Consider the following 11,737-nt stretch of genomic DNA (forward strand, 5'->3'; position numbering starts at 1 on the left):
GTCCCAACTTTTTTGAGATGTGTCATTGGCATCAAAGTCAAAATGAGCTAATATATTTAATGAAACAGTAAAATGTCTCAATGTATACATTCAATTGGTTTTCAGCGTTTTCTATAGTGACTAAAATATGAGAATTGGGTCTGTATTTCTTTTATATTATCATCACACAAGCTACCTTGCTTTTATTTCTACTTTTTAGGTTAGTTTTTAATTTGCTAAATAGAGTTCTCTAAATATGTCTGTGAAGGTTCTCAGTCATCCAGGTCATCGTAGTCTAAGGAGCTTGGAAAGAAAAACGTCTGGACTTCTTTGAGTTGCTTGAAGACGTTTCACCTCTCATCCGAGAAGCTTCTTCAGTTCTAAGGTCAAATGGTGGGGAGTCTCAGATTTAAACCCAGTGGGAGTTTCCCCCCAAAGAGGGACAAAGGACCCCCTGATGATCCTCTACCTAATCACATGAGCCTAGGTGTGAAAGCGGGTGTGGGTCACCAGTTCTCTTATTACTTAAAACAAAGTCTGCTGCTATTTCCTATAGTATTTGAAAGAAAGATGTACAAGTAAATCATCTCTTCACAACGCAATTTTTTTTTAAAAAAAGTCAGTATATAAGGTAATTCAAGGGTTCAATTTTATATAACACCAATTCAATCATTTTTCAGAGGAACAAAACCAGAACTTTCTTATTCATATAATATTTTTCACATACCACTTTCCAAAATTAAAATGTATATTTTTAATGTGAAATACACCAGTGACCAATTTCAGGATTATGAGACACTTAAAATAACTCTCATTCAACAACTGGTATTTAAAAAAGGCAGAATTGCCTTGGATTTTCTTTACCTATCATATTTCACAGACTCATACTGTGAAACTCAGCCAGCAGGGATTCTCACCCTGAGGAGGATTTACATTTTCATTCCTTTTCTTTACACATTTTATTTCTTTTTTAGTATATCCAAGCATTTTTACCCTTCCTAACCTCTGCTGTTGGTTTGGGAAACTTTTAAAAAGCCTATTGCCTAAAGTGACAAATGTACTAATCCAGCTCACATTTAGACTAGCAATGCACAGATAAGGCAAAATAATATCTCATGAAGGTAACCACCTACATCTTTATAACTATTGTAGAATATTTACATAGTGTTGAAAGTGTGGAAAACATAAGGAAGCGTTATCAGGCAGGGGAATGTATAAGCCATGGGGTGCCCTAAGGAACCTCCGTGACCTTTTTCAAACTCAAACATAACTTAACAAAAGTATCTTCAAACTGTTCATTCTGTAATCCAAAGTGTGTAAAGGGAATATGCTTTAGCTGTCATTCATATACTGTGATTAACACTGGCCCTGCTGTAGTTCCTGTGGCAGTGGAACACAACTAACTTTCCTATTACCAAAGGAAGTCATTTATGCCCCTGTTCTCCTTTTGATCTGTCAGACTTGGGATGAAAAGAATAGTAGAGTCTCAGCCTAGGGATCCACTGCCTTTGAGACTCAACAGCTTGACTCATTTCATTACTGTCATGAATTAAAGATCCCCAATCTCCTTTTTTTTCTATTCGCATGGCAATGATCCACCCTTAGTTAATTTACAGTCACTCGTTGTGCAAGGCCTCCAGCCTCAAAGCTCCCACGACAATTTACCTGCATCCTTTTCACTTGCTGGTGCATATCATTGTGATATACTGTAATAGGGTTGGCAGAGGACTCAGTAGTAAGCGTGCATGTTGTATAATGAGCAGAGGAAGTGAGAATAATCACTTGCATAGCATCCCTAAGTTCGTAGCACGAGAAGACGTCATGACAACTGAACCAAAATAATATTTTTACTGGAAATAAAATTGACTGGGGTTATATTATGGAAATATCTTGTGACCACGTCAACACTAAATGCTGTGACTTAATTAAGATCTCATTTCATATGCAACTCATGTCTGTTTCATGATATTTTGGTTCAAAGACCTAACACACACTCAACATTCTTGCAGTTCCTGTTGCTGTTAATACTGGGAAATGCAACTTTTTGTCTGCTCATCGTGATTAGTATTATTTTTCTCTGAAAAGCTTCCAAAACCGCACATGAAAAAGCAGCACACGAAAAGCATTTTGTTACCATTCACTCAAGGACACAAAAATGCATAACGTAGAAGTGCATGGCAGGATTATCCACAAACATGTGTTTGTCCACATGGATGCATTAGGATAAAGCATGAGAGGCAGAGACGACTGTGAAAGGTGACAGCACTTCCTTTCTGGCAGGGTGACCTGGTTCTCAGCGGGTTGCTGAGGCGGCTTTGGACTGTCTCTACTGGCCATCTGGCCCTGACGGTCTCCACTGTGAGCAAATACCAGGCTAGTGGCTCACCGACATATTCTGATAGTGTGATTCATTATTGGTGGTAGTTGTAAGCTTGGGATTAGCCTGCTGCATTCTCCATTACACTCAGCTAAACCACCCACCTGGCTGCGGTTTCCATTCACCTGCTCCCCATGGTAATCTTGTATCTTTTATGTCCCCATGTACGTACAATATTGTAATATGCAATGTTTAATCTTGTGCCTGTATGTGCTGCGAATCAACAGTTAAACTGCTTTTCCAAATACAAATCTGAGAATGGTATGTGTAATTTTATCAACGTTAATTCCAGAATTTCTTATTGAAAACTAAATATAAGAAATGTACCTTCCACTTAATTTCAACAGCTTCTCTGCCTGTGCTTACAAATACATTGCCAGTGTGATTGCTTGCTGTATCTAAGGCGAGGTGGGAGACATCATCTCGAGATGAGGCTTCTCTTTCTCTTTCTCTTTCTGTGATGCTGAAAATCAATTTTTGTGTCTGTCGGTAGGGGGCGTGTGATACCTATAGATAATAGCCCGCTGCTGCTTCTTCAATCCTCCAGGGTTTCAGCAAAACCCATCAAAGGTGCAGGCCAAAGACAAGGTGAATTGGTCTTCGAGCCAATCAGCGTTAACAGTGCAGTAGTTAAGTAGTTTAATCCTTTCGTAAAAATAAAGGTTATCACATCCGATACACTGAAAAGGAATTCATAATGTTGGATTCTGTTGACAGTATAAAGACATGAAAAAATATTTTAATTGTGTTTTCAATAGACATTTTCACCTAGCACAGTTTTGTTTTCATAGTTCTTTTTCTATATACAAAAGAAAACATTTCCAGAAGTAGTTAAGGGTCTCAGGTGAGCCTCAGGATTACAAATGTTATTGTAACGGTTCAGTTAACCAAGTAGAACTGAGATCTTTGTTTCTCACGGCTTTAACAACTACACCTACGTCAGGACAGCCAAACTGAAGTCCCCAGGAGGAAGCTTGGGTCCCTGCAGGAAGCCTGGCTCTCAGCCTGTCTTTTGGGGGTGTTTTCGTATGCATGTGCGTGCCTGGCCATGTCCGATCCAAATAGATTCGCCTCACGTCACCTTCCTACCCACCACCAGCCCACCACCCCTGCACATAAAACATTCATTAGAGCACAGCCTAGCACTGTAAGAAATGTCTCTCCAAATAAGTCATTAAGTATCAGATTCACTCTTTGATTCTAGGAATGACACCAGTTACCTAAAATTATGATTATTATTGTTATTTTCAGTTCAGTTTTGTTTGTGTCCAGTATTTTCTATAAATAGCCTCGGACATAAAATCCAGTCTTTCTTTTATTTGCCATGATTAATAGCCCATGCACTCAGAATTAGGAGGGATATTTTTTGCAGCGTGATACAGACCCATAAAACATTCATCTTCGAATTCTCTCTCTCCCTCTTTCTGTCTCTTTCCGCCAAACGCCCCTTGCCGCCCCGCCCTCCCTTTCCACCTCTCCGTGGTAAACGCACACTGGCGCGCACCAGTGCGACCGACAACCGTGCTCATACCACACACTTTTTTTCAGTGTACTTGGGAAATACAGAGGGGCAAGTAATCAGACTGGATATCTGCTGCGATTTCAAAAGATGGATTCAATACTCGGTTTTCGCCTGTGCCGTTGATTCTCCACTTCTGCGTTAACACTTTGAGCTCTTCTCCCGAGCTGTTTGCGCGTCCTATATTTGGGGAGGTGTCGACTGGTGCGTCGAGTCTACTGATCCCAAATTGGATGTTTATTGCTGACTGTTTTTGAATCTCTCGTCCACATGACTGAGCCAGGGTGCAGCTGGAGACGTGGCTCCCCACTCGGGAAGACCTACGGCTAAAGTTTGAAGGGTGCAGGGGTGCTTTAGTCTGCCTGTTTCCCGTCTTGCACTGGATTTGCAATAACCCATAAATTGCAATAATTAGCGGATTTCCTATCTATCTCCGTATACGTGGGATTCATTCTCGGAATTATAAAGCCTCTGGATTTCACTTTCATCTGAATCATGAAGACCGTTATTATTGATGGTGAGTACACATCAGACAGCTGGACACCTTTGTAAAGTTTTCACATATATCAGACAGTAGCATCCCGCTGGGTTACTGCGCACTGATAAAATCCACAACGGTGCAGTGTCACCGCTCTGTGGAGGACAGACAGAAAGATAAATCAGGTGTCCTAATTGGAGTTGACTCCGTTCAACACCCCCGAGGTTTGATTAAAATAAGGTATGGCTATCAGCATGACAATAAAAAAAGAATCGAAAGAAATCGAAAAATAAAGCCTTTATATACAATCAAATATAATTTTATTGTTGGAACGGAAGAAAAAAAAAACTAGAAACAGAAGTGTCGGCTGTAAACGACCTTGAATCAGTGGCTCTTAATTGAGTCATAATTCGGATCTTATCTTGTGCGTGTCTTGCTTTCCCTTTTTGTATGCGTGTGTCAGTGAGAGTGCGCACGAGAGAGCGAGAGGCCGTGTACTGTTTGCAGTGGTCAATATGCTCTGCATGATATCGCAACTTAAACCGGGCATCCGCTTCTGCCCGTCTGGACGCTGTGGGCTGAGCGTTTGATGAAGTCTGCAGATGGTCCGCTTGGCGGCCCAGTAATACCGCTTCATTCCCCAGCTCCTTGGCTTATAATTGGTGTTTTGGTGGCATCGTCCCACTCAGGGTGCCACCAAAGTGACGGGAAATTGGGCCTTGTAGCTTTCATGACTGGACTTGGAGCTATTCTAATGAGGGCAAGAATGCTTTCTCAATTCCGCCAGAAATGGTTAAGAATTTAATTTCTTGTCAGTTGTTTGAGTGTGTGTTTGTGTGCGTGAGGACACTCACGGAGAGCTAGAGGGAGGGTGGGAAAGGAAGGAGGATGCAGCACCTGGCGTGTCATTGTGTCTCTTCCTGCACCTGACTGTAACCCTGTGTTTTTTGGTGGGTTTTTTTTGGCTTTTTTTGTTTGTTTGTTTGTTTTTTTAGTGATCTAGTCATGTTTACTGCAGTGCAGAGTGTATAACACAGATATGACATGTGCTGTTTGGTCAGCAGCACCGAGGCTGTAACATCCACTTGGTTCAAATAAGATATTGTGGAAAATCTTAATTTCCACTTTGCCCCACCCGTGCATAGACTGCCCCAGCACTGTCACATGCATACACCACTGCCACAGTGCTTATGCAACATGCTGTACACACTCCATCTTCCTCATGTTCATGACTTGGCTAAAACTGCAGGAATAGGGTAAGAAAGCTGCAGATACAGAATAACTTTTGCTTTTCACAAGTAGCAAAATCAAAGAGGCACATCTGCTTGTGCATTCTCTTTGATATGTCACAGGGTGATGCAAATTCAAGTGCACACCCCTTCATTGGCACAGAATGGCTCTGGGTCCCTCAGACCCTACAGGCAACTTTTCATTACCCAACTGCTGGCATGATTTAGCACCAGGCGTCTGACACACACCTATGTCTGATTTTTATTCATTTATTTTTTTTTTGTTTCTGCTGCAATTATAATTGGTATCCATCTCTCAGGCTCCTGATTTGGCTGAGAAAATATGGCCTGCCTTTTCTTGTGTTTAAAGTGTCACAATGAGGAGGGACTTTAATTTACACTCTTTTTCACCCAGTCAGCATATGATCAAATGCCTCTGTGGGAAAGCTGTTGCTTGGGGGTGCCGTCGCTCCCTGTCTACTGCCAGGCAAAGCCAATGAAGCCCAAATGAATGGATAAAACCATTATAGTGGAACTGAACGCTTTCTCTTTGAAACCACTACACATTTAGGGCATTTTTTTCCCCAATTAGTTAACTCTGTTATTTTTTGGCAATGCCTTGCCAAAAGCTCTGCCCCATTTTCAAAAATAGGCCACAAGATGCATCATCTGAGGTGGCAAGATGATTGTTCTGAATGCATTAAGCTATGAGAAAATGGTGCTAATAAAAGAAAACAAATAAACAATAAAAAAACAAAGCTGATTTGCATTTCAGCATTAGGGGAATCCAACATCATGATATAAACTGACAATAAGGCAAGGCATCTTCTGCACCCTGAAAGGGAATGTGAAATTGATCCATCTTTGTGTATATGGATGTTTATACAAGCACAGGGGGAGGGCTGGAAGAGATAATGTGTGTGTGGGTGTAGCATTCAGTTAGTTTATGGGGAGGTCTGGAGAAAGGAGAGGAAGTTAAGAAAATGAAATAAATGTTTTTGGGTTTTGTTTTTTTTGGTTTCTTTCATAATGTACTGTATGGATGGCGTGGCAAGTGAGAGAAAAATGATTAGGGATGTTGTTTTGAATGCTGTTTACATCCGTGTGAGTTATAGAGTTACAGGTTTGTTTGGTTTTTGTCATATTAGTCATTCATGGTCAGCAATGAAACCAAACAACACTGTTGTTCTCTTGAGGTATTAAATGAGAAATATGCAAAATCACAATACACCCTCTGGTTACATTACTGGTCCACTTTGCTAGTATTGGGTTCTACCCCCTTTTTTCTTAACAACTTAAGCAGGATGTAGATTCAGCAAGGTGGTGGAAACAGCCACCGGAGATTTTTGGTTGATATTGAATTGATAGCGTCATCCATTTGGTGCAGATTTGTAAGCTGCTCCATGATACAGATGTCCTGTTTCACCACTTTCCAAAGATGCTCATTGAATTGAGATGTTGTTTTTAAAGGCCATTTAAGTTAATTTAACTCACTATCGTGTTTAAGAAACTAGTTTGAGATGATTTAAACTTTGTGACACGATGTGTTATCCTGCTGGTCTCCAGAAGGGTACTCTGTAGTCATAAAAGGACAGACGTGGTAAGCAACAATACTCAGGTAGGCTGTGGCATTTAAATGATGTTCATGCCCAAAATGGGAAAACATGACACCACCACTATGACAGGATGGACACGTGCTTAATGCCAAATCCTGATTCAATGATCTAGATGTCACAGGATAAATCAAGGCAGTGTTTTTCCCGTCTTTTATTGATCAAATTTAGAGATACAGTCAAAAGTCTCAGATTCCTCTTCTTGGCTAACAGGAGTGGTACCTGGTGTGATCTTCTGCTGCTATAGCCCAGTGTGTTCCAAAGTTCAGAGTCTTGTGCATTCAGCGATGCTCTTCAATATACCTTGGTTGTAATGAGTGGTTATTTGAGTTATTGTTACTTTCCTATCAATTAGAACCAGTCTGGCCATTCTGACCTCTCACATCAACATGGTGTTTTTGTCAAGATAGCTGCTGCTCACTAGATATTTGTTCTATTTTACAGACTATTCACTATTTACTCCTAGAGATGTTAATATGGGAAAATCTCATTAGATCAGTAATTTCTAAAATATTCAGATTTATATTTATTCAATATTCTTATTTTGATGTTTTGATGATACACCGGTCCAGAATCTCTCATTTTCGTTCTTTCAGTTGAGATGTGGTGACTGGGATGACCCATAGACAGGGATGATAAGTTAATTCAAACCACTGTAATAGAATGTCCCCCAACAGCATAAAAGAGCCAACTACCCCCTCACTGTAGGCGTGAAACATTGAAGGTTTTTTTCCTTGAATTCCTCACCTGTCAGAACAGGAGTCAGAACAGTGATGATAGATCAAGTTTTCATGAATATCTCCACGTCTACAAATTGTTTATGCTCGAAAAGGAGTAGGATGAAGTTTACACTTTTCCTGTTCCTACACCCTTATTTCAAATTCCATTATTTACAAATCAATATTCAGAATTCAACATTATATGATCCATACATTTTAACTATATACAATTCTACACTCATATATAATACACACATAAAACAATTTAAGCTTGTAAACCAAAACAACAGCAAACTACATTTTTACATAAACTAAGCATAACTGGCAAAATCTGAGCTCCTTCAAAATAATCTCACAAAGCTCAGAGATTTTGCCATAATGATGATAATGATGCATGCAAGAAGTCACTGATTTACCTCAAGTGAAGGAGGTAAACAGGAGGTGTTCTTGCCACTTATTTCACATAGTGACCTCGGGATTGTCACTGCACACAGGGTTTGTGGTTAAATACACTGGTGTCACCCATTTAGTGGTTCATGGTTCTATGTATTTTGGTTGCAACCTTTAGTTTCATCACAAACGAATGTTTCATTCAAAGTAAATGAAATTTCAACATTCACCTTTTCAGCCAGATGCATATTTATTTTTTTATTTTTTATTTTTTTTTCTTGCCTGTCCCGTTTGGCTCTTTTGCCATCAGAATTGTTGTCTAAAGGCAAAGAAAGATGCCCAACGGATTTACTTTACCAAATTGACCATCCCAGCCTTGCCATAATGGTCCATTTGATTCACCTTTTATTGTTTATTTTATTTTCACTTACTGAATATGGGACAGACTTTACTGGGGGAAAGAAGGGGAGAAAGAAAGAGGGAAAGAGAAACAGCTGAGAAGAGGGACGGGGGAGAAGGGCAAAAGCCAAAAACCAACAGAGTGAGCAGAAAAATAAAAGAAAAAAAAAAAATAAAATGCATATATCAGTCACCTAGGTCACCTGCTGAGAAAGAAAAAAGAAAACAAGCAGAAGAGAACAAGAGTAATAGAATAAACATCATCACAATGATATATGGGAATATGACAGTAAATACTAAATATTACACATTATTGTGCAGCACATAAGATCAACACAACACAGTGTGCTTTGAGGTAGGAGCCAAAAAGGGTGTAGTTTGTGGGTGTGATCACCCGTGGTACACCTGTGAGCATGGATGCGCTTGTTTTTTGTTTTTTAAAAGGTTCCTTCATGTAATGATCTGCTAGAGGGTGTGGGGGGGCCACAGCCCCGTCCTCCAGGGCATGAAGCAGGTATGGAGGAGATCAAAACTCCAGACATCCAGAGGCCCCCAGAAGCATATTTAAATGTCTTAGCAAAATATACTGTTAACTTTTTAATAATAGGTATTTAAATCATGTTGAAAAGACTTTTAATCTCTCTAATTATGACTAAAATTGAGTTGTTCTCTTCATGTAACGCACTGCTGGGTGATGTAATGACATCTTTGGCAGAGTTTTTGAATTAAAATAATAACAAGATTTCCCATGCAATTATAAATTTCTATAAGATCTGAGTTTGTGAAACGTTACAATAGATCAATTTTATCATCCAGTTTCTCAACGTCAAAGGATAAAGATGTCAAAGTTTTATGCTATGAAGCTCGGTTGTATTAATGCCTTAGTTACAGTGACAGATTCCAGCAGGCTATCTGAAAGTGGATCTGCGATGTTCACTGCATCTTGATGAGCTTGCTCCTTGAGGGGCTTCTTTTAATTGGCCGCGCCCTTCAAGTAGATCTGCATTTGTTTATACAGTACATGCACACACACATTCAGACTCCCACTGATGCGCACACGGGCATGCTGGCCTAAGATATCCTTGGAACCATCCGCTCTAGGTTATCCCAGTCTCACAGCCTTTCACTTCTAATCAGAAAGACAGAGAAACTAAGTGGATAAATGAGCAAAATTCTATTTGTTTATACTGAGGAAGCTAAGGGGCAAAAATATAAAAAAGCAGTTGAAATGAAATACACTATTCCCCCAGATTACCAGTTCTTAATCCTCTCTGTGGGTTATTATTGTACTGTCAGAATATTTGGAGAGAGAACCAGCAGGAGAAATGCTGCAGTTTTTAACCCCCACTCCCTACAAGTCTTTTTTTTCACATAACAAAAAATAAATTAAAGTGTTGGCCCTTGTCTTGAAGATGGTGAGGGGGAAGAAGGAGGGCCAAATGAATTAATGTTATGCGTGTATATGGTGTTGACGCAGGTGGAGTCTTTATGAAGGGATTTAGTTACATCTTTTTACAAAAAATAGAAATCCACTTTGACACCGTATTATAATCCTTTCAAGGTGCCTACGCATAACAGAGCAGATCACACCTTCCACTTTTACTTTACACAACACTTTATAAAATGACAAGTGAAATTTGCACACAATATTCAGTTGTGTTGACCCAGCAGTGATACATACTGATGGGAACTCTTTTTTTCCTGAAGATTATATGGATGAAGGTCCTAGTATGCACAAACTGAGCTGCCTAATTTGTTGAACACAGTGCCCATCTCACTCTGCTGCAGTGTCATCTTTCATTCTGTGGTGTCACAGTTGTTCTCGCTGCATCTTTGGAACACACAGTGCCCACTTTTCTGTTTGTGTACTGATGAAAGTTGCATGGATGCGCTAATCCTATTGCAGATGCGAAAGGGTGCGATGAGCTGCTTGAACGTCAGTGACGCTGATTATACCACAATGGGGAGGCTGACTGATGGCCTAGTAAATTGTTAATTAGACAGAGCAGAAGCCGCTCTTAAATTAGACGCATGAATGGAGCCGTTGTCAGCCTTATAAGTCAACCCTGCTCTGCTCCTTTTCTTGCAGGCTACAGTGACATTCAGATAAAGCAGCTGGTTGATCCAAGATGTGAGCAGTGTAAGGCGAAGGGTTAGCATAACAGATCAACACCATAGTGCATATATAGCTAGAATCAGGGTTTTCAGGTTCAATTTTTGAATATCATGGTTTTGAGCTGTAAAAATAACTACAAGGATTGGAGATATAAGTAAAAACATGATAAATCCTATGGTGCCCAGGTATTGCTAAAGCTCCTATAGATCAACAGCTGAGAGCTTAATTGCTGCAGAAAAGGAGTTCTATCAGTAGGTATCTTTAGTAAAAACAAACCGGCATATAATTAGCAATATTGTGCTTGCATATATGATATGCAATCTGCACACATTCATTACTGGCTGATGTGCATATTCTACAGCAGGACTATAAAATGTAAATGTAAACTCAGTTTTACGATGTAAAAGTTTTAGAGAGAGAAGAGGAACTTCCGATTTCTTTTACCCTGAAAGAATAGCTACATTCTTATTTATCACCATATTCATTTCATAAGCGAGGTCCTTAAATTACCCCTCATCATCCTGATCGAGTCAGCCTGTGTTTGTCATTAGATTGCAAACTTAACAGATGGGAGCTGGTGTTTTGATGCAGTCTTACTGAATGTCTGGTACCACATTGTTGAGATGCTTAAGCCAGCGGGGTCACCTTTCTCTCCCTTTATGCATTGTTGGATTTTGTTCTTCCTTTATTTATCTTCATTCAAAGCAAAGTTCTTAACAATCACTCCAGGGTGTTGTATGTGAAGGACACATACTTTATGTTGAAAACTGCATATATTACCTTTCTAAGGTGTTTTTTTAGCAGTAAATACGCACCCTGAGTTGATAGATAGATAGATAGATAGATAGATAGATAGATAGATAGATAGATAGATAGATAGATAGATAGATAGATAGATAGATAGATAGATAGATAGAT

The 11,737-nt window shown here is 39.7% G+C and overlaps 1 protein-coding gene across 1 annotated transcript in view; it reads left to right on the forward strand.

Annotated features, from left to right (window-relative positions):
* Positions 1-3,802: 3,802 nt before the first annotated feature.
* The window catches only part of rtn4r (reticulon 4 receptor), a 48,230-nt gene continuing 40,295 nt past the window's right edge, over positions 3,803-11,737 (forward strand). Inside the window, exon 1 of the mRNA XM_005928852.3 lies at positions 3,803-4,392. Coding sequence (XP_005928914.1) covers positions 4,371-4,392 — 22 coding nt within the window. The 5' untranslated portion in view covers positions 3,803-4,370. The remainder of the gene's footprint in view (positions 4,393-11,737) is intronic.

The sequence above is a fragment of the Haplochromis burtoni genome, unplaced genomic scaffold (assembly GCF_018398535.1).
Source record: "Haplochromis burtoni strain Fernald_Lab_line unplaced genomic scaffold, NCSU_Asbu1 Contig_111, whole genome shotgun sequence".
Classification (NCBI taxonomy): domain Eukaryota; kingdom Metazoa; phylum Chordata; class Actinopteri; order Cichliformes; family Cichlidae; genus Haplochromis; species Haplochromis burtoni.